The sequence below is a fragment of the Cygnus atratus genome, chromosome 1, assembly GCF_013377495.2.
Source record: "Cygnus atratus isolate AKBS03 ecotype Queensland, Australia chromosome 1, CAtr_DNAZoo_HiC_assembly, whole genome shotgun sequence".
NCBI classification, from domain to species: domain Eukaryota; kingdom Metazoa; phylum Chordata; class Aves; order Anseriformes; family Anatidae; genus Cygnus; species Cygnus atratus.
The window spans coordinates 177,589,235-177,613,120 of record NC_066362.1 but is presented as its reverse complement, the minus strand read 5'-3'; the positions used below and the strand labels follow the sequence as shown (position 1 = coordinate 177,613,120).

Here is a 23,886-nt window from a genome sequence, read left to right as displayed (position 1 = left end):
AGCCGGGATTTTATGTTATATATTTACAGATTCAATCTGTGTACCAGGCTTTGATCCAAGCCTTAGCATGATGACTGGAATCACTCCGATCAACCCAATGATACCAGGCATGGGGTTAGTACCGCCACCACCACCAACAGATGTGCCTGTAGTCAAAGAAATAATTCACTGCAAAAGCTGCACACTCTTCCCTCCAAACCCAAGTAAGTGGGTCTGATGAAAGAATGTTATTTTCCTGAATTTATTGCCTGAGATGTTTTTATCTAATAAAAACTATGGTTTTAAAATAAATTGTAGGCAAGTCTAATGTTTCCTTATAAGTTCTGCTCTGTGTGTAAATCATGGTGGAGTATCAGAGCATGCTTATTCATCTCTGCAAGGTCACGTAAAAACTTACGCAGCTTGTACAAAAAATAAAATGAATTACTTAAAGCTAACAGAGACTGAAAATCTACACTACTCATAGTAGAAATCTGTCTTTCCCTTACATCAGTGTCACAAAGCAAAGCACCGTGCAAACCAGCAGTGGCTGAAGCTGCTGCGTGTTGTTGGTCGCTCATTGACCTGTTCGCACTGATCTAGACTCATGTAGGCTGTACAAGGGTGTCTGATGGTGAAAACATTGCTGTGGAGAACCATCTCTGGGGATGTCCTTCAGAGAGGTTCAAGTCAGAAGTGACTCCTGCGTCCTGCAGATTTCTCCAAGCCATGCCAGTTTTGGAGAGGCAGCATGCAGATGAGTTGCTTCTCCTCTTTGGGAACCAGGCTTTCTTCTGCCCCTTCTGGGGACTTCATGCAAATGGAAAACTTCCCACTGAGCCACTACTGTCGGGACAAAGCACAGAGCCTAATTTTGAGTGTGTTAGCCCCAGGAATCTGGTTTCATAGCCATCAGACCAGCTGCTTGCAGCATCACTGTGAAGACAAAAGATAAATTTAAGCAAATAGTCTGCTGCTGTTGATTTGCAGTGTACCCAGATCATGGTTTAATCAACCTGGCTGTGTGCGCGAATATATATATTTGGATATTTTAAGGTTGTAACCCCCTTTAGTGTGCTAAAGGGCCAAAAAACTAATTCATATCAATCAGAGATTCCTGCTCAGAGAATTACTGTTAGAGAAATGCTCTAGCAATCTGCATATAAACAAGGTGAAATGTTATGACAGAGCATATTTTTCCTACAGCCTTCAAAAATTTAACAGTTTTCTGATTTGTGTGTATACATATATATATATGTATATACATAAAAATAAAATTTCTAGCCACTCCATCTCACGAGCCCTTGTAAACAGTGAGTTTATCCTTCCTGCATGCTGGCGTCCACTCCATTATCTGGCACAAAGACAGAACAGATAACCGGCAGAGCGCTTTCATCATGTTGTCACTTCATCGTGTTTCCTGCTTTGTTTTTCTGTTCACTGTGCTTCTGTGTTCTGACAAAGAAATTAAATTATGCTAAGACCAGGGAAGGGTGTCCAGTCCTGGCTTCCCAAACTATATGCAGCATGGGTTCATTTTCAGGGGGCTTAAACTCGCATAAACTGGTGAGCGTGGTGAGTGCTGGGTAGGAGCCAGAGATGATGAAGGTACGGAAGTTTGCCTGCTTTGAAACAGAGTAGTTTCTATTTTTGTGTATTTTCTAACAGGAGACCATGCAGGGAAAAGAAAGATCCTTTTAGATATTCCCACCTGGAGAATGACCCGCAGTGGCAGGAATTAGACTCTGAAAAACCACCTAAAACTTGAAAAGGTTTAGATTCAAGTAGCCAGTTTTGGACAATCTCTGCACTATTCAATTATTTTGCTTCTCCCTCTCTCCTGCCTCAATGCTATGTCAAATAACTGTTGCTGCCCAGAACTGATTAGGGGAATGAATAGAACCAGTGGATCAAAAGACAAATTTTGTATTCCAATGTGATTTCTGTTTTGACTTAGATCTTCCACCACCTTCAACAAGAGAGAGACCTCCTGGGTGTAAAACAGTGTTTGTTGGAGGATTACCAGAAAACGCAACGGAGGAAATTATTCAGGAAGTCTTTGAGCAGTGTGGAGATATAACAGCAATTCGGAAAAGCAAGAAGAATTTTTGTCACATTCGTTTTGCAGAGGAGTTCATGGTTGATAAAGCCATTTACCTTTCTGGTACTTCACATTATTTAATGGATTTTCCTTGCTTCTCATTTGTATTTTGTGATGTTAATGTTTGCTTATTTTCTTAGCTTTTATCCCAGCAAGTCTTTTTTTTTTTTTTTTTAACTCAGTGGCTCTAGCATGGACTGGCAAGGGGCAATTCTGTATATCCATGTGTTTGCCAAGACTTGTGCTCTGTTTTGTATGTTGCATACTCAAGAGCAATTTCCTGCCATCCCACAACAATGCAACAGACCCTGAAATTCACTGCAGAGCAATCTTATTTTCAATTTACACAGGTTTATGTAGTTTTGCTCACAGGTTGTAGAAAGAGGAGGGCACCAGGCCAGGAACGCTGCTGGTTTCCAATGCCGATTTCTGTGATAGCCTGGCAATTTCATTGGCATATTTTTATAGATTTGCAGTGCAGTCTGAATAAAGTCTACCTTTATGTGTGCGTGTATTCAGCAGTCACCTGGGTTGGATTCTGAGACCCAAAAGGCTGTGCCTTTTGCCTCCCAGGACAATGAGTACCACAGAACTTCAGGTGTAAAATTTCAGATTTTCTTTCTTTTTTTTTTTTTTTCCAACAAAGGAACAGACTAAAAAATCTAACTCACATGAAAAAGAAAAAAAGAAGAAAACCATCTCTGTTTTCTCAAATCAGTCTTCAGTGACTGTTAATGCCCTTGTAAGGTTATAGTCTCCTTTACATGAGGATTGGCTTCCCACCTGAGCCCTCCTTCACTACCCTGAGCTGGACCCCATCCCTTGCGTGTGTCTCCACAGGCTGGTTCATCACTCTTTTTGGGTCCTGGAGGACCCCCTGTCTTTGTTTTGCCCCACAACACCTTCACCCCTCATGCAAGGTATTCATAAATGAACAGTGCCAGGGACTACTCCTTGGCCAAGACCAGTTGACACAGATATGCTTACCACCTTGTGTAGGGTAACCTCGAGGACTCCTCCTGGGACCACCCAAAAGGGAGCTAGGGATTTAACAATTTTGCATACCTTGTCTGAGCTCCCATCCTAACCATCTTTTGTTTAGCAGCAAGGACATAGTTTCAATGTCCCTTAGGTGTCCATAGGAAGCTCACACAGTTAGAAACCAGTGGTCTTTCAAGTCATCATTGGCTACATCTTAAATGAAAGAAAGGGCGAAAAAAAGGAAATAAAAAGAACATATGAACTTTTGAAATGTATTGTCAGAAAAAAGGTTGCTTTTTTGTTTCACTTTTTTTTTTCTTTTTCATAACTTGGCTGCCTGCTTTAAATATCTGTTCAACGAGCTCCACAAAATCATGAGTTTTATGAGACCTATGTAGATTTCTTTAGAATACATCTGCATTTTAATGCTTCTTCCAGATCTCCATTCCATTATGTACTTTTCTTCCTTTTTTTTTTTTTTAATTATTATTATTATTATTTTTACCGCATTTCTTCCTCCCTCCTCATCCTCTCTTCCCATTTTCCTTCCTTCCTGCTTAGGTGCTTATTCGCTTATTACTTCCATAATGCTAAAGTTTACAGGAATGGGGTACAGACCTTACAGTAGTAAGAAGAGGCAGCACACTTCCCAGTTTCCAGCTTCTGTCCTATGGAGGCTCCAGCTCCAGCAGTAACTTGTAACTCCAGCACTTGTGGAGGAGGTGAGAAGAAGCTCACAAATTCAGTAGGAGCTGGGATTACTGTATATAATAAAAGAAAGAGTAGCAAGAAAGAGGCCAGAGAAAACTGCAGAAACATACAGACTGCCATCCTGGGGCAGCATCAGCATCTTGACAGCTCAGTTTCCTGCTTCTCTGCAGTTGAGTGCACTCTGTTTCACTCCAAGTAAAGTTTAATTTTAATTTTCTATGGAAAAATCCTGGAGCACCAGATCTGATGATTACTAGAAAGTTCCCTGTGCTGCTGTGTGTCCTCACTTAAGTGTGCAACCATAACAAAGGAATCGAGCAGAGACAGAGGCAGATTACCTTCCTTATCCTTCCTCTCTGATTTTTCTGCCAGATTATTTCTGAGTTCCTGATCCTTTTCTTTGTATTGTTCTCACATACGTCCTTCTTAATTTTCCTTCCATCAGTTGCACCACTGCCTTCACTGCCTGTTCCACCCTCTCTCCCCATTTTCTTTTCTTCCAGTCCTTTCCTTGCTTCTAAAACTTTTAGTGTTTCTGACCAGATCAGGGAAAGAAATAAAAAAATAAAAAAGGAAAAAACAAAACAAGAAAAAAAAGACAAAAAAAAACAAAACAGTGGAGCTGAGAAGGAGGAAGGAGAAAAGCAGGGGCACATAGCAGCCAGCGTTCACATCTTTTTGCCACCAACATTGATTTCTGCAGACCTCTGCAGATGAAACAAGGAGCACTGAATCTCCCCCAGCACGGCAAAGCAGGGAGGTCAGGCATTAGACAGCGGCACGTTTTATTTCATCTTAAATTTTGTGTTTTTCTAATCAGTCTTTCAAACATTATGTATTCTGAAATGGTGGGGGAAAAGCACATTGTTAAGGCCTTTTCTTTTCCCTGTAAGAGACAAAAAAGACATGCAAACAGAATTTGTGGTAAATACAGTATGCGTGTTATATTAGGGAGGAATCATGCCTTTGATATCTGTAATATAATGACAATTTTGTCTACATAATCAATTTTATCTGTCTACCTCATCTAATCTCATCAAACTTAATATTTATCCTGTGCTTATCATTGGAGTATTGCAAGTGATTAGAAAATTCATTAAGTAGATTAATCACTGAGTTTTTTCATTTCTATTCCCAATTAAATATGTATAAAAGGAGACTGGGAGGTGGGTAGAAGATAATGTTAAAAAAGTTGTGTTGATACATTTTCATTTAGCCCTGATTTTTGATCTGATTTAGCCCTGCATTTTGATCTTCCAAGGAAAAGGCTTTCTAAAATCAACATACCATCCCATGAGAAAGCTCTTTCTCCAAACTCTGTGTACGTTAGTCTTGTGGCTGAGATTCATGACAATTCAGTAACTCCTGCAAACATTGATGGCCCTGGATTGGAAGTAAGGAACAAACAGGTTGCTTCAAACAGACCTGCTTGTACCCCAAAAGCCCACGGATATATTTTTCCTAAGCTGATATTTTCTCATGTGGATTTCCATTTAGCACTGTGTACTGGCTTTTATTTCACGTTCTCACTGATCACCGGCACTCTGATCCACATCCCCAGTTAGCAGCTATTGCCTGGCCCCCAATATAGCAACACTCAAAGGTAAGTCAAGCCACAGAGTTTTTACTAGATCTGTGATATGGAAATACCGTGTTTGATTTTTATTTAGCACCCTCATTAACTTTTCCTGCTGCTGCTCCTTTAAAGTGAGGATCTTGGCATGTTCCCAGACTTTTTTTCCTCTGCCATTGTGTGTGCAAAACTGAAATTAAAAATGACAGGCCAGGCACGCATTTAGTGCTAGCTGCAGTCCTGAGCAAAGAGCTGGGAAAAAGGTTTTTTGAGGGCAATTCCTTGCCCATGCATGAAGAGGGGGAAAGGCAGTTGATTTTCTCATGCATTTAAATACCTTTGAACATCAATAAGGATACATGGCATTGAAAAAGAGTGAGCCTTTCAGCTGCCCTACAGCTCAGACCTGCCATTACAGATGGGTGCCTTAGGATCCCATATGTAAAATTGGTCCCGCAAGTCATGCACCCTACCCTACACAGCGCCTTGCTGGCTATTGGCCTGTCAAGGAGTCTGATCTTCACTAGCGATGCCTTTGGTCCTGTAGCGTCCCCCATGCCTGATTTAGGAGGATGCAAGAAGCCATGCCAAAAAGACATTTACTTTTTTGTGACAGAAAGATGCCAAGCCCTGAGCAGCCTGATATAATTTTGAAGTCAACCCTGCTCTGAGGAGAGGATTGGACTAGATGATGCCCAAGGTCCCTTCTGACTGAGGTCAGTCTAGCTTTCTGTGCCTGGGGAAACCACCAGCTGACTGGCCATCTTCAGTCTTAACAGTTAAACAAGCAATGCAATTTTCTCAATGTGGTTCACTGCCAATTTCAAAAATCTATTAATTTGGAGGCACTTAAACTGGTTACCTGAGGGAGCCATTTGTCCAGTGCTAATGAGGATACTGTGTTTTGGACTTCAATTTACACCATTTGTGTTTTTTCCCACTATCCCCATTTACTTCAAAAATAAGGTAAGACTTCAGGAAGACTCAACTTTGCAGGTGCACGCACAAGGTGTAGATAGAGTGTCCTTTCCAGTAGTTCTTTGTTCAGAGTACGTGGGGCTTTGAGGACCACAAGAGTCGTGCTTCCTACAGGACTGCATTTCTCAGTGTGTCCGTACCCAGCATGCTCCAGCCAAGGGAGGCAAAAGACAGGGGAGAGGAAGAGAGACTGTGTCTTCCTGGAAAGTGCAGCCCAGATGGGAGATCTAATTTTAGGTTCACGAGACCTGGCACCCTGGCAGTGTCCTTTCACATTGCTGATAATGCTGTTTTGGCACAGAGCAGTCACTATTTGAGGAATGCATCTTGGGGAGAAACATTTGTCATGGTTATCAGAGTAACTGCACCAATGACCCCTTCATGCCTAGACCTCTGTGCATAAAAACACAAAATTGCCCCCTTATTAGTTCAGATCTCCAGGTCTGACAGGTCACCCTCATTCTTCTTCTGTTATGTTTCAATGGATATAGTGTACATCTTATCGCTAGAGCTACGTGTAAGACCACAAATAGCCTTCTTAGGGAGGAAGTAGCATGTACTCCTCTGAGCAAGAGAAAGCAGGGCAAAGTAGAGGACGTGTTAAAGTAAAAAACAGACCCCTTGTCAGCCTCTCTGTACCATAAGCTTCTGAACCTTGGAGACCAGTCTTGGTCTGGTCCATAGAATTTTTTGTCACCTTCAGGCTTTGAGAGACCTCTGAAATACTTAGCTTGAGCTTTCCTCTAGAGTTCTTGATGAAACATGAAAGACATACCTCTTCCTCACTGACGGGCTACGTAGCTGAACTCCATGAGATGCTTGAAAGGAAAATGTCAAGCAAAAGGCACACAGATTGTTTGTTTGTTTGGCTCTTTTTGTTTTGTTTTGAAAGGGTCATTACATATGTGGATATCTTTGAAGCTGTGGTTTCATGTGTGCTGTAGTACAGCCAGTCCCTTGTATTCATACATCAAGATGTTTTTACAGCAGTAAAATAGAGTATGCCTAGATACACATTTTTGCAAAGATGCTTCTACTGTATCACACAAGCCTTAACTTTTCTGTCCCTGGAGAGAGTTCAAAAGGGAGTTTTAACTGTAGTGGTGAGGTGCTGAAGCTCTTCAAACCACAGGTAGATCACAAGACTGAAAGGTAGGTTCTTTCGGATAGATGTTCAAAAGGAACAAACTTTTTCCTGCCATTTTGAAAGGCAGCTTCCTGTCCCTGGGGCTATTTCACAATGGCTGTAGTAGTGCATGTTTCTGAAGAGCCTCCTATGTGCCAGCTCAGCACAAAGTTCATTTCCACAGCATCCCATGAGTTGAGAAGTCTCTGCCGGGATGCTCTCCTCCTGAGGCTACTACAGCATGTTGGCATGGGGAAATTTGAGCTTAGCCCTATGCAGACTAATTATTTTTACCTGCATCTGAAGGCTCTGTTTACAGCTTTCTATTTGGGGTTCTCTCATCTTCCCTGAATCAGCATTTTAAAAGTTAGAGAAGCTGCTCTGTGAATATCTTTCAGCCTTCGAAATAAAACTTGAAAGGAGGTTGGTGCCCAGCATATGCTCTTCCACAGAATGGTCATGAAAGTGTTCTTTTATAGCTTTGGTGTGATTTGTTCATCCTTTGAATGCAGTCAAGGGCTTTAGTACAGAGCAGGGCCCTGTTGTGCTATTATATAGGCTCTGACTTAAACAAAGCTTTTTCAGTCTGGTAACTTTAGCATATGACACATTGACCAAGTTATGAATATGTAAAAGATTGCTAAAGATGAGATGTGACAGGTTTCATTATTAGTTTTGAAAAAGGTCTTGCAAATGTCTAATAAATCCCTCCATGCTCTTAAAATTAGTTTAAAGAATGATTGTTTTTTTTTTTCATTATTATTGACTGTATATCAGATTAACTTGTAGGTGGTTTATGTTTGCTGCCAGATTGTTGAGATGTGGTATTTGCAATTGGGAAGCTTCAAAATTTGAGATCTAGCATCAACACAGATATGACATCACCCTCTTTGTGGCCCAGAAATTTACGTAGCACACTTTTCACATTCATCCATGGTCATAATGTTATAAATTTCAGCCTTTTCCCACACTTCCAATTCCATTGGCAGGCTGGAAGGTAATGCTAAACTGTACATGACCTAAACAGGATCAGGAGAAGAAGGACTTTACATTCAAACCAACGTAGTTCGTTTAGTAGTTGTTTTTGTTTAGCTGGCCTTTGCTTTTAGAAATGTTGGGAGTATCAGCTAGAAAAATGATATATTTGGAGAGACTCCTAAGCAGGAATGTAGATTCTGTACCTTTGAGGTTAGTTTTTCATCTCGTCTATTACGTTGATAGGTGATGCAGAAAATTACAAGGAAAAAAGAAGTGGATGAATGTTTATCTGTCTGTAAAAGCACAATGATCAATAGATCCTGCGTAGATAAGGGGGAATATGTGAATGTACATTTTAACTGCACTTGAGGGGAAAAAAATAAAGAAAAAAAAAGAAAAAAATGAGCAAAGAAGTCCTGCAACAGTTAGTTCTGCTTGTTGGTTTCAGGTTACCGCATGAGATTAGGATCTAGCACAGACAAAAAGGATTCAGGTCGACTTCATGTTGATTTTGCTCAGGCAAGAGATGACTTTTATGAATGGGAATGCAAACAAAGAATGCTGGCCCGAGAAGAACGCCACAGACGCAAAATGGAAGAAGACAGACTGCGCCCTCCTTCTCCTCCGGCAATAATGCATTATTCTGAACACGAAGCTGCTTTGCTGGCTGAAAAATTGAAAGGTAAGCAGCATTTGATACTTTGCAGTGCATTATTCCTTAAGAGCAGGAGCCATCCAGAAGTCAGAACAGGGGAGGTGATTTCTCTCCAATGTATTTCATTACCTGACCTGTTAGCCTTTCCCCATTCCTCTGCCATTTTTATGTCAGTGGTAATGATACTCACCCACCTGCTAGGAATTTATAGCATCTGTCCATCTAGCTGTGCTTTAACAGCTAAAACACAACTTTTAGAAAACTATATAGTGGGATTTTTTTCTGCTCAGTTGATGTCATCATCTGCTTTGGAAATTATCTCATAATAAAGTAAGTTGTTACACACATCCTTCATATTAAAGCCCTGATTCTTAAAATGCTTTTTTTTTTTTTTTTTTTTTTTTCCACTGGGAGAGATTTTATTATATTACATGCATGTGAATGTCCTAACTCCAGGTATTTAAATTGCCTTCATGAACAGCATTTTAACGTGGCCCTCAGTTGCAGTGGCACGATTTATCTTTGGCACATGCCATCCATTCTTTCATTCCCTCTTTAGGGTTAGAAGTACATGTGCAAGATAACGTATTGTTTTCTTCATGTGTCTGCTTGCTTGTTTGTTTTTGTCTGGGTACACTCACCAAGTTAGTATTTTACAAAGGTGAAGCTTGATGATTTCTCTCTTTTAAAGTTAACATACAAAGCAAGAAGCAAAGAAATAAAAATGTTCATAGTAAAAAAATAATAAAAAGTCAAATAAACAACTCCTCATACCTCTTAGAGTTGTGTTTGTTTTCATTAAGCTTTTAGCAACTGTGTTTGGCATTCTTTCCCCATGTGGTGGCCAAGCACATTATTGTGTGCCAGGTCACAAGAAACTGATTCTTGCCACTGTTTCAGAATTACCCAGATTAGATGTAGGTTATCTAGCTGTCAACACGCTGGCCTCTGTTCTAACTATGAAACGTGTTTGGGAAGCTGCAGGAGGACAGTGCAAAGTGTTGCATCCTTGGAGCATGGAGCAGAGATGCACCCTACTGTCTCTTTGAGTACTGCATTGGTCACTGTTACATCAGCTGCTTGCTAGTTTGGCTAACTGATATTCTGACCACATACACTCCGCTATTAAATAACTCCTTAAATAACTGGGAAATTGGTAAAATAACCCAGAGGGATTGATAGACCAGGAGGAAAGGAAGAATGAAGCCCATGTATAAGAATTTTTATTTCTTACCTAGCTTCCACTCCAGCTCCTCTAGAGGTTATGCAATACAATACAGCTTTAGATACATCTGTTCCCAGAATCTGTTTTCAATTGAATATTTTAGAAGTTAATCTTTTATAGGGAAGTTTTTCTTTATGTAGCAAGGCCTAGAGGTTTCCTGAACTAAGCCAGAAAATGCAAGAAATCTGGGCAATTTCTTCCATATGGCTGGCCATTGCTTAGGGCAAGTGAATGGGTTTTTGCAAGACGTTTCAGATGCTTATATTTAGAAGAGTTTTTCTTTTCAGTCTGGGAAGTTTCCATGCTTAATTAAAGCTTATTGCAAGTTTTTAGAGCTTTGGTTCTCTTGAAGGACATTTGACCAGAGCTTGTCATATATGCACAAGTTTAATATAGCAATGTTTTGATCATGATAGAGGCCAAATGTTTCTCTGGAAATTAAAATAAATTTCAGAAACATACAGAACTAAATATAAGCAATTAAGAAACCAAAATGTTAAGATTATTTTTAATGGGTTAAAAATCACTATAATCCAGCAACAGAACATGTTGCAGTTTTAAGAATGGTTTTAAGTAAACATTGACTTTTAGTGAGATTAACAGCACTGGTTCTGCATCTGTATAGACCGTTGGGGAGGGAGAATGTAAAAAAGCCCCCTCCATTCTCACTGGGCTGTCTCCTCTACTAGGTACACTAGAAGGGAGGAATGCAGTCCAATTGTTATACCGGTGCATACTGCTGCATTTCCAATAGCATCTTGGCCAGTATCTATGAGGGAGAGGGTAGAATATTAAAGCATCCCTTGGGCAACACAGATTCACCATGAGCCCCTGTGTGACATCCAAAACTAGAAGTCAATCTACAGTCTCTCACTCTGACAAAGGTCAGTTCATGTCATCACACATTCAGAATTTAAATGTGGGCTTAAGTGAAGCTAACAGAAGATATATTTATATATACATATATTTATAAACTCGGGGTCAAAATATCATTTCTCTGTGTAGCACCAGATTTGCATTGCTTAAAAAGCCTGAACAATCCATCCATCAAAACATATGTGCTCTTGGCAGGATTTACCATGAAAGACTGGTTGTTGAGCAGACGCCTTGTAGTTATTTTCTTAAGGAAAGTCATGACCTTCCCATGGTACCCACTTCAAAAGTGTCCTGAGCTCTGTTGCTAACTCATGAGATAGAGTTGCAGGTGCCCAACATGCAGGTTTCAGCACCTGCAGTGCCTCCAGAACTTCACTGAGCAACACTAGCTGAAAAGCAAGCCAAGATAGCTAAACATCTGTCATCCCAAGATACTGCTCTGCAATCACAGATGTAGACAACTTGGTCTGAGTCCAAGAAACTTTCGTTGTCAAAATAACCTTGGAAATTCCTGACAGCAAGGAAATCTGTTGGTGAGTAGAGATGAATTAGACTCATCAGACAGTTTTCTGTTGTGGTCTTTAGATATTTATTGGGTCTATAAGAGAGGTGACAATATCTTTTTTCACCTCCTACAGACTGCAGCATAAGACTTAAAGAAATCATTGTTTTTGTGTACCAGACTTGGCTGCAAACTCTCATGCCAGCATTGCCAGCATATTCCTACTTATCTCATGTCCTAAAGCCACCTGGTGTGGCAGTAACTGGCAGTTAATTTTGCATGAGAAGTTATTTTTTGTCTTTTTTTTACCTTCCAAACCACTAAAGTTGACTTGAAGGGGAATTAATTAAATAATTCATTAATTAAAAATTAAGTGCTGTTTTCTTAAAATGGTAAAGCAAAATTTCACTTTTTTCGAAAGGGGCTCTTCAAATCTAATTTTTGACTCGATTATTCCAAAGTTGGATGTAAATGTGCAAATAGTTTCAAAAACTATTGTCTGATCACCAAGGAATAAGATAAAAGCTAAGTGTAACTCAGGTTAATTAAACTTCTAGCCTGCTTTTTGAGATCCTTTTGCCTTGGTTAAAAGTCTGTGTTTCCTCAAAAAAATGTCTCACTAATTTCGTAGATATGAATTCTGAAAAATCAGGATCTCTTACAGTGAAATGCTACCATAAATGCGAACTGTCCTCCTTAAAATGCCTTTGAGAATAGTCCTTGAGTTCTTATGCCAACAAACCCAGCAAAATATTATGCCTTTTGCTATTATATTATAAAAAACGTGACCTTCTCTTCTTCTGGTTCATTGCAGCTTTCTTGTTTCATGCATGTATTTCAGATTTTGATTCCTCGGTATTAAATCAGATGTGTTATTACTGCGCAGTGAGGTTTGTCGGTAGATATTTGGGATCAAATTTGCATATTCTTACATCTGTTTTCCTGGGTGCTGTATAAATGGTTGAGTAACGTGGTGCCCAGAACATCACACAACTAGAGATGAGCTGAACCTTTCATCTTTAAGTGGAATGCTGCTCTGTCAGGTGTATTGGAACAAATCATTTTAATCTGTGTGCTTATGACATTTGTATTTCAAAGCAGAGTTTCAAACATTATGGTATTCTTAATTTGAGCATATCTGTACCTAATGGTATCATCTTCAGAAATCACTTCTTGCAAATAAGCTCCTTTAAAATACTACATCTGTCTTATTTGCTGCAGGTAGTTACATAGTTCCACCATTTAACAAAGACATCTCTTCGTATCTGAATATCTGGTTTTTAAATATTTTGCAAAAAAGAGACATAAGCATCTGCAAGTCATATGCAATACCCCGATATTTACCTACCTTTTAAATACAGTGTCTCTTTATGAGCATAGGAAAGTTATTCATGTGGTTTTCCATTTTAAAAAAAATATATAATTTGAAAAATTGAGAAGCTGCTGCTTTGCCAGGCACTGTATTATCCCCTGAAGAGAGAACAGATTGGAAATTTAAATAAATAGATGGCAGTTACAGTAGAGTGAACTAACTGGGGATGCATCTTGTGCAAGATTCAGGTAACATCAAGCCTGACAATCTCAACCCTTGCACATCATTTGAAATATAAACAACGTTTAATTGCTTGGGAAATAGGATATTTCACCGAGAAGAAAACTGCGCTGCTGTCGGTGTCGCTCTGCACTTGAGAGCCAGATTTGGCGAGTGCTGCAGACGCAGCACGGTTATCCAGGGAGGCAGGTCTCACACTGATAGGATAGAGCTCAGCACCAGTCTGTGTTGAAGAGGGAGGCAAAGTCAAGATCATCCTAACAAATCTAATGTGTGCCAGGTTTAATTGTCGCTGAAAGACTCCAGACCTTTTTTTAGCAGTCTTTTTCTTATTAGTAGTATATCAAGGCAGAGACCTACAATAGATATGCTTCGAGGCTTTAGCATCAAATCTGTTCGCTCACCCTCCCTGTTCCTTAGATTATCATCTTCTCTTTCCTTCTTCCATATGCTGCTGACATCTGCTGTGGCACTATACATCTGGCTCAGAGTGCATCAGTCAGGGGCTACAAGCAGGCACATTGCAAGGGTGGTTTTGTCTCCTGGCAAAAGAGCGGAAGGTGGGTTCAGCTATCAGTGGCCTGATAACCCACTTCCCTTGGCACCTCATTCCATAAACCTGCAAGAAATACATTTGCTGTTAAGTGTGTTACCAAAAGTGCCCTCCCTCACCTAATCTGTATTATATCAATGCAAATTTTAAGGCTTTAGTATAAACCCACTTGATTAAATGTGCAGCACTGCAAAATGACTCGAGTTAATTACTATGAACTGGGAAATTGCAGCTCACTGATCTGAAAGTTTGTGGTGTGATTTTTGAGAAATAGGGAGGAAACTCAGTACCTTCATAATTACTTTTTATTGGCAATAATAGCATCAGCAGGATAAGATAATGGATTTCTGTGCCTCACACAAAACACCCACCCCTGGAAGAATCTTGCGTGACTGAAATTGGAAGGAGTTTGATGATACAGGGAGGAGAGATTTCCTTTTAAGATATCTTTTAGTAAACATATATGTATATATAATCTAGTTTCACTTACTCATTTATTACATAACTGCAAAAGTTTCTCTGGGGTAGCATATAGTTAAGAAAGAGTAAGGTGGATGATTAATCTGTCTTTAAAGTAACTCTTTGGCAGTAAGAATATTTGTTCCCAGATTCTCACTTATTATGCAGTACCATTGGGTTAAAAATGCTATTAATCCCCAAAGTACCAGACTGATGTGCGTGGTGGTTGGCACAGTTATATAAAGTATTTGAGTGGGGAAAAATGAAGGTGAGGGTAGCAGACTGAAGAGTTGTGTTTCTAGGTCAGTGCCAGGCATTCTGTGCAGGAGAAGCTCTTAAGCCAAGAGAAAAATAGGTCATCATTGTGGCACCAAGTGTGGCGTGTGCTGGAAAGCAAACTGTTCCTGATGCACAGGGGAGCTGGGTTGAACTTGCTGATGAGTGATGTTACTACACCTTTTCCCTGACCCGATTCACCCACACCAGTCACGCACTGGGGTTTGTCATTTTTTGTTTTGAATTCAATGCTTTCACTTTAGAAATCTTAGTTATAGTCTAACAAATTATCAGATCAGAAGTCAGAATAACAGTAACCTTGCTCAAACATCCTCACTGCTGCAGTTATATGGAGTGAAGCAGTTTCCAACCTGAGCTGGCCTCTGCCCCTTTCCTGTGATAACTGGGCTCGGTTTGACAAACTGTCTGTGGGATGTGATCAGATGGGCAGCTCCAGGCAGACCTGAGGGTGCGTAACCACCAGCAAATGGATGGTGCTGAGCTGGTGGGCATGAGACAGGCGACACAACATCTTCCTGTGGCACAGCTACAGCTGGCAGAGGACAAGCTGTCAGTCAGATGCAGGTGGATGGGACACAGCCCATGGCTCTTGTCCCCTCTCGATGTACCCTGTAGCACAGACACTCTCAGATGCAGTGATACCTTCAAGAGTTGTTTAACTGGATTTCTTCTGGTCCAGGCAGAGCTTGGCATACCTAGCTCTTCCTATTTCACAGAAGGGCCAGAGAAAAATGAGATCATTAATGCAACCTAAAGCATATGCAATGAGCATATGCTCTCTAGGTGCAGGCATTAAGATAATGAACAACAGCTCTGTCCTTAACCATCTCCTTGCAAGCCTAAGAGACTGCATTAGGGGAGTGAGATTAGGATCAAGAGATAGTATGTGCGGACTTTGGACAACAGCACATCCAGTAGGACAACATAGAATAGCTATAATTTAGACAGGCTCCCAGGGTGAATTGTGTGAATTATCTCAGGTATTTTTCAAGCATTTGAGAAAGCCTAGCTTTGGGAAGATACTGACAAAGCTAAAAGCAGCTATAGTTGCAATGTATGATCTTGCCCTGGCTAAAAGTCCAGCATACAATGTCATTCTTGAAATACATAAATAGAAAGTTGGCTATATTTGAAATATATATACAAATATAAAAATGATAGTAATAAGAGTGTTTGAATGCCTGGCTTTAGAGTGATGGATTAATCTGTCTTCTCTGTAATAGCTAGGGCCTTAGAAACCATCACCCCAGTTGTGAAAGCACCTTATGAAGGTGCTTAACATTGAGAAACAAATAGTCACAAAATTTTAGATTCCTCTGAACTGAATTCTGCTTGGTGTTACCCAGGGAAACTTCATAAACTGAGAATAAAATCTTTGTTTCCAATGCTTTTTTCCAGTTTGCCATTTGTTAGTCATTCTCGTCATAGCTTTTTCTATTAAGAAGTTAGTGCTTGTTGTGGTTGCTTGGAGGTCGTCAAATTATAGACAGAAAAATGCAAAACATTTGTCAACAATTGTTCCCTTTTTCATAGAAATATCCCTGATGACATTTTCCCAGACAGCTGTAAGGATGCATTTTCTTTTCTTTATATTTCATTTCATCTAAGTTGTGAGCTAGGATTTAAGTGCCAAATATCTTCAGTTCATATAAGAAGAATTTGAAGTATCGTACCTCTAGAGGCATGTGACTGAGTCTAGCAGCACCTGGAAATCTCTAGCAACAGACACCCAGCAATAGGTGGGTATATGAAAAAGTCACAGTGTGCATCACAGCTTGCTGTGTAACTTGAAAACCCAACACATGTACACAAAAGCTGAGTGGGTGTTCTGCAACTGGTGTACTTGTGTAGTAGTTGGGATTCCTCAGACCAAATGCTGATGTCTCTTGCAGGGATGTCAATATATGAGCAGGGCACCCCAGGCTTCCTTTACAGCTGGTTGAGGGAAGCAGGCACTTTTGAGGCAAGTTTTGCCTCACCTTCAAGTAGACAGCTAAAACAGGACCAACAAAGCTTGTCCAAGAAGTGTCCAACTCTTCCCATTGACTGTACCAGGAGTCTGGGTGTACAAACTCAGGTTGACATGAAGGAGATGAATCCTACCTTACTTACTTAAAAAGTGCTGCAACTTGGAGGAGAAATGATTTAAGTGCAAGAAATAATTTGCTGTGTGCTTATTTTTAAGGAACAATTACATATGAGAGCATTTCTTATACAAAGGAATTTATTTTAAGAGTATGTTTTTAAACAGTCTATATTTATGTGCATCCTACCGCAAGGGAATAATTTTGAACAGAATTAGGAGTTTTGTTTTATTTTTTTAATGAATGGTTGCAATCATAAGACAGTTCATGCTCTGCTTAAATTAGATTCCATCGCTGCATTTCTTCTGCTATTTATCTACTAAATAAAAAATAAATGAACAATCTGGTATAAAAATCTGATTTTCCAAGTGAACCTCTGATTGCTCAGAAAGAGTCCCTCCATTCTGGATGAAGAAAATTAATTCACGGTGAGTTACCTTGTGCCAGTCACTGAGCAGCTGATTTAGGAATAGAAAAATATTTCTATTTTTTCTATTTCTAGAAGGTGAAATAAGGAAATTTTAGAACTGTAGATAAAAGATTTTATTAACTAATGCACTCCTGTTGTGAATATATTACCCTCTAGCATTTTTTAATGTATCTTCTAATTATGTAATCAATGAAGATTCTGATGTTTACCAATGAAAATTTTCCTGCTAGTATAGAGCTATGAATTAACTATAACAAGCCCACAGTCCTCTGCAGCTCCTTGGCATTATAGTAAGTTGAAAACAAGTTTTCAGCATGTCCTCTTAAATGGGTTGAATCCATCTGGCAGATGGATGGCATGTTTATGTGTATCCCTTATACACACCAACTGTGCCTGATAAAAACAAAACAAAAGAAGGGGTGTTTTCATTTCGTATAGATTCTGAAGCAAAACAACGCATAGCTGTGTATTGTGGAGAGACTGAAGTAGGAAAAGGGGAAAATGGCTCTGTGCAAATAATTTTCCTGATACATTTCCATGAAATGTTATTGCCCAGTTCTGCATACTTTTTCTTCACAGGTCATGGTGTACCTCTTCAGAGGTGCTTCTGTGCACCATTTCTCCCAACTTTGAGGTTCATGTCTTGACCCAGATTGAATGGGATAATTTACTCAAAATGATGCTTTAGTGTTGGCTGGTAAATTATGTGTGATGATACAGATAATGATGTCTACAAAGAAAAAGAAGAACATTCAGCTGCAGTTACTCTCTACTCACAGTCAGTTACAACATTGCAGTTAACAGGTTGATGCCATCCTCAGGGTGACCTGACTCTACAGATTGTTGGAAATTGCATGCTAACATTCCCAAAAGCCCTTACAGGTTATTCTTATTGACTACTGTAATTATAATAAACATTATGTTCCAGGAGTGAGTTCTTGGCTGTATTGGATTTGTGACATCCAGCTCCCATGTATTTCAGGAGGCAAAAGCTTGGAGAGTGGTTTTGTTTATCAGTGAGGAGGTTTTGCACAAGTTTTGTTTACATTTATTTTTTCTAAGGCCTATATTCAGACAGCTTCACTCATCAGAGCCACTTAATGCATACCTGCTTTGTATACATCCAGGGAAGCTAGAATGTGGAGACAAATCTGAGGGGACAACACAGAAAATGAAGATCCCCAACTGCCTCTTCCTCTCCAGAGACAATTACTTAATGATGATGATGATAAATCACATGTTAATGTAAAGTCACAACAGATACACCATCATACAGAGAAAGGAAGTTATGATGCTCTTATTTTGCAGTTTTTTTCCAGAGACATTGAGTGAACATGCGTTCACAGAGAGCAGAGAGGAAATCCCATTGCTATAGCTGAAAGCATGTTTCAGTTAATAAGATGCTAAAGATAAGGCAAAGTAAAATCTACTCCTTACAGGCTGTGGGCGCAGAGCATGGCACTTTTCCTCTCTGCACTTTAAGCTCTTCACCTTTTAGGGAAGTGATTACTGATTGGGAATAAGAACCCAAATCATCACTTGAGTATTAGTATTTCTTTATTCTTTGCACATGGAATGCAGAGTCTTAGAAACGACGTTCCACATTTTTGTATTCTCCAACACAGATGGTTGGTTTTAATATTTTCCAATTTTCATTTTAAATGTCTTTTGGCTACAACTATACTACCTCTCTGTACCTTAACAGCATACCTTCTACAGAAAGGTGTACCTATCATCTAAAATACATGAAGAAATCTAAGCAGCAAGGACCAGATGAACTGTTTAAAATGATTTGTTTGGAAATTGAAGTTTTATAGAATAAAAAACCTTAAGAAAAAAAATATGAGAGAGAACTGCACAAAAAATGGTTCCACAGGAAGACACTGTTGTAATAACGTTTTCTTGCAGTTTGCTCTAAATGGGACTTAAAAAGAAATGTGTCCTCTTAATCCTGATGAAGCCAGAAGTGCAATGGATGCTGTGTTAAGAGTCTTCTGGGGAAGCTGAGAGCACTGTCAGAGGAAATAAGATTATCTGGGAAAGAAGTGCACAAAATTTAGCCACCAGGTTTTGTTGATCTTTCTGCAGAGAAATATAACTTCAGTTACGTGAATGCTAACCAAAAAGCAGTAATCCAGGTATTTGCCTGAATTCATTTGGACTCCTTTAAGAAAAATGTTGAAAATAAAGCACAGACAAATGCAAAATACAAAATAAATACAGACACATCATCTGTTCAAAGCAGTTCCTTGTAATGAATCAGTGCTTCAAGCAGAAGTTGTTCAGCCTAGTCATTGTTCATTAATAAGAATGTGACGGTAGTGAAATCTGTTGACAAAAGTAGGGCTGAGCCCAAGCTCCAAGACTGAGCTTTCGGCCAAGAAGATTAACAAGGACAAATTCCATTTCTTCAGTGGTTCTTGTAACATAAAGTTCTTCTCACTCCTCTCTAAGGCCATTTCATATTGCTGAACAGCTTAAGGGAGCTGTTGCAAAAGAGAGGAGTCAGCCCATGGATGTGTGTGGGCTGCTTTTTATTGTGAGAAAGCTATTAGAATAAGCAGAAGGCAAGTCTTGAAGGAAGATTTATGGAGCTTCACATGGTAGCATTGGCTTCCTACATCTGATAGAACAAAGGACCCAAAAGTTGCCCCAAATGATACACTACGAGCGTGATTTACAGTGATTTTAATGTGACACAGAGCAGAAAATGTGTTCTTGACAGGATATTTATGTCTGCTATTTAAAACCCAATGTTTTGATTGTTCTAGATGATAGCAAGTTTTCAGAGGCCATCACAGTGCTGCTTACCTGGATTGAGCGAGGCGAGGTGAATCGTCGCTCTGCAAACCAGTTTTATTCGATGGTGCAGTCCGCAAACAGCCACGTTCGCCGGCTCATGAATGAAAAGGCAGCTCATGAGCAAGAGATGGAGCAAGCCAAGGAGAGTTTTAAAAATGCCTTAACAGGGATCCTGACACAATGTAAGTAACTCCTTTTTGTCCAGTGGTGTTGTAGTGATGGTGGTGGTGGTGGTAGTGGTTTTTTTATCATTTTATTTGTTTGTTTGGGGGTAAGTAGTTGCAATGCAGTCATATTCTACTTCATGTCCTATTTCATACTCTGTGGCAATTGGAGGAACAAGGACCATTCCTAAGAGCTTATTTCTCAAGGTGAGCAAAGTTTCAGTAGTTTTTATTTATTATTATTATTATTAATAGATGAGGACATGCTCTATGCATAATGTCTACAATTACATAGGCAAAACACTTCAGGAACAAACCAGACAGAAGCCTCCCTGCTCTGAAAAAGATCATGCTTTTGTGGAGAGAAGTGATTTTTAACCTTTGAGTTACAGCTCAGGCCAATTACAGAATAGAGGAGAATTAGGTTATATTTTTAGCCTGGGTTTAGGGAAAGGCAGTAGGATTCAGAAACGTAGGGATATATTCACAGCATACCAGGCCACCCCCACAGTCGGAGAATATGCTGTACCAGTGCTGGCATCAGGACTGCTCAGCTGATACAATGCCAGTATTAATTTGGCAGATAAACTGCCTTAAATATTTAGTGCTGGCAGCTATTTCCTTAGTACAGAAATATAATCAATGAAGTTACCTTAATGGGTTTCCCTCATAAAACAGCAATCACAAAATTTGCCTAGAAGTGTTTTTCAAAGGAAAGAGAGAGAGAAGAGAAGAGAAGAGAAGAGAAGAGAAGAGAAGAGAAGAGAAGAGAAGAGAAGAGAGAAGAGAAGAGAAGAGAAGAGAAGAGAAGAGAAGAGAAGAGAAGAGAAGAGAAGAGAAGAGAAGAGAAGAGAAGAGAAGAGAAGAGAAGAGAAGAGAAGAGAAGAGAAGAGAAGAGAAGAGAAGAGAAGGAAATTCATTGTAGCTAGTTTTAACATGTCTATATAATATCTTTGGGCCCATCTACTTCATCTAACCCCCAAACTGTGAAATAATGTCATGCTCAAGCAAGAAGCTTTATGATACTCAGAAACATGGAGCATGGAACTAGCTTTAATATGCAAGTTAAAAACCAAAACTGGGACAATTTAACAGATGGTGGGCAATGCAGTTGTTGCATTGCAATTTCTGAATCACACCCCTAATCTTTACATAAAATCTTGAACCCTAAAGGCTCTTCTGCACTATTTTTCTGGCCCAGAAGTGCCTGAAAGCTTCCTGCAGAGCTGATGGAGAGCTCAGCACCTCAGAAGACCAATTCAGCCCTAGGAAAACTGTCCTTCTAATTTAAGAGTTTAGACACCTGAACTTAGTAAGAAAGAATCTGGGCCAAAAGCATTTGGCTTCTGAGGATATATGTTCAGTGAGTAAATTTTAAAAGTCAGCTAATTCCTCTGGCAATTTGTTAGGCAATATCATCTCCTGTCTCAGCAAATAAAAGACAGTGTGAGGAGCAGAGACACGGGCACCACGCATGCTGTTCAATTTTTGTATGCAACAGCCAGCCCCAGTATTCAGAAATACCTTCTTCAGCTGCATTAAAAAAAAAAAAATCCCCCATTGTCAGCAGGCTGAACTTTAGTTAAATCTGTCTAAATTAGCCCGTTTGTCACCAACTGTTGTGGAACATCTGTCACTTGGAAATAGAGATCCCTGTAGTTTCAGGTGGAAACTAGCAGTTTGGCTATCTGGTTTGTTCCTGTAATGTGCTGAATGTTGAACTTACAGAAATGACAATAGGTCTGGCTTCAAAACATGAGTCTCAGAGTGATAAAGTCACAACAATGGCCTGGAAGAAGAGAGTTTCTGGCACGTCTGGCCATTGAGGACAAGGTCAGCAAAAACACAGGCTCAGGGAAAGGTGTTACACGCTGTGGATTTTATAAGAACAAATTTTATGAGCTTTCCAGATGCTCCACATTGGTTATTTTATAAACATCATAAACATTGGCCATTATTAGCATTAATGTCTTATTAAAATTCTCTGCAAACTTGCTATGAACAGATGGATGATGTTTTGCTTTACACGTGTATATGCCTAAGATTACTAAACATGGAGAATGTGAAATGAGCTTCCCCTTTTCAAGAATTTTCTTGTATTTGAGTTGATCCAAGGAATGTTTTATGCCTCCTCTTCCATTGTTTTCTCACAGCCCTATCTAATGAACTACAATATGTCAATTTATGAAGAAGAATCTGAAAATACTAGGTGTCCAAAATAAGAATGTGGTCTATTAAATACTGCAGAGTGACAAAAAGCACTTCTGCTGTTCTGCAGTAAGGATCCAAAAGTCCAGTGTAATGCTGCAGCTCTGTGTCCATTTGACATAGATATTACAATATTTTTAAAATACTATATGTCGCTCCTCTGTTGTGATCTGTGTCAGATGTCCTAGTCTGAGCTGACCACTCTGGGCCTTCTTTGCAGTGAGCATAGAAAAATAAGCATTTCCAGAGGATAAGTCATCAGACCCACCTTGTAGTGCTCTTCCAGCAAGATGAATCATCCTTTGGAGATGCCGTTTTTTTTTTCTCTGCTGCCCATAGAGGACTCTTAGAGGGCCTAGCTCAGAACCAGATGTCCGACTTTCACATGCATAGTCTGGGGTCAATTAATCCCACTTACTGTGTTCAATCTTAACACAGAAGGACATTGCATAAGGGAAGAACTTGGAGTTAGGTAAAAATGCCAGCGTTGTAGCAGTAAATAGTATGGGGAGTGAAGAATAGATAAGTTAAGCAAATGGGCTTGAAGTGCACTCACCTGGAACACATATGCCGTCTATGTGGGTCTCAGTATAAAATACTTTCTTATTAATGAGGATTAGTGTGGCCAGAACATTTCAGCTTATTGGCCCAGACACTAAAGAAGTACAGGTATTGAAATTCCTGCTACCTATTTCTGCCTGCAGGTATTTAGAAGATTACCAAGCGGATTACCCCTAAAAAATCGGGTCAAGTGTTCAGGACTTGAATTAATTACCTAACCAAGATACTTGTGCCAGGATAATCAGCAAATAAAGTATAATACTGCTGTCACACCATCAACTTACAGCCCCTGATTTAAGTTCTACAGGGATTCTTAGCCTCCTTATGGTGTTTCTTCAGTTATTTAAAGGATAACGAGAGAAAAATGTCCATTTTCTACTTTTTATTAAGTTAGTTAGTTTTCCTAGATTTGAATCTATGGTTAAAATATGGACCGTTCCATCTTTGTGGTTTGATTTCTAAATTTTTTTCACTTTACTTGCACAGCACCGTTACATGTGACACTGCTCCCTGCCTTTCCATGCATCTCCTTTTAATTTCCTCCCAAACCACCTTTTCAGCCTAAGGATTATGCATGTTGATCCTCATGTTTAAGAAAAATGGAAGCCCTGGAAACATCTGTGTTTTTTAGACTACAGCAAAGATGCAATTCTCTCCTTTGACTTTCTCATCCCTACACAGTAAATTTCATCTGCTTCTTATCGAGGTTTCAAACTACTTTGTGCAGTGTCCCTAGACTTTTTCAAAAGTACCTATAGGTGAATGAAGAGCTAAAATCCCATATTCAAATATAAACTTGTTATCTCAAGGGCCAGACTTACAGTGGGATGGAAGTACCCCCAAACACAGATAGATAGACACACAGCATAATTAACAGAAGTGCCCCATGGTTGGGTACTGAGCATGTTATTACATTCAGTTGGTCTTTTTTGTCAGCCTTACTAATGGATGTATCTTGAAGGGGCATAGACATCAAGTTCATATCAGGGGCTATGAATCAGTCTCTCATGTGCTATGGGGGAACAGTGGGAGGGTGTTTTTTGTCCAAGAGCATTATGGACAGATTACTTGCTTGTCACATGGTAGCTTTC

General features: G+C 39.6%; 1 protein-coding gene across 11 annotated transcripts in view; it reads left to right on the top strand.

Annotated features, from left to right (window-relative positions):
• Positions 1-23,886, top strand: part of ENOX1 (ecto-NOX disulfide-thiol exchanger 1) — a 366,413-nt gene that overhangs the window by 264,142 nt on the left and 78,385 nt on the right. For all 11 annotated transcript variants that reach the window (XM_035553403.2, XM_050715842.1, XM_050715826.1 and 8 more), the window contains 4 exons: positions 30-203; positions 1,937-2,143; positions 8,876-9,109; positions 19,832-20,044. In XM_035553403.2, the coding sequence (XP_035409296.1) occupies positions 30-203; positions 1,937-2,143; positions 8,876-9,109; positions 19,832-20,044 (828 nt within the window). The remainder of the gene's footprint in view (positions 1-29; positions 204-1,936; positions 2,144-8,875; positions 9,110-19,831; positions 20,045-23,886) is intronic.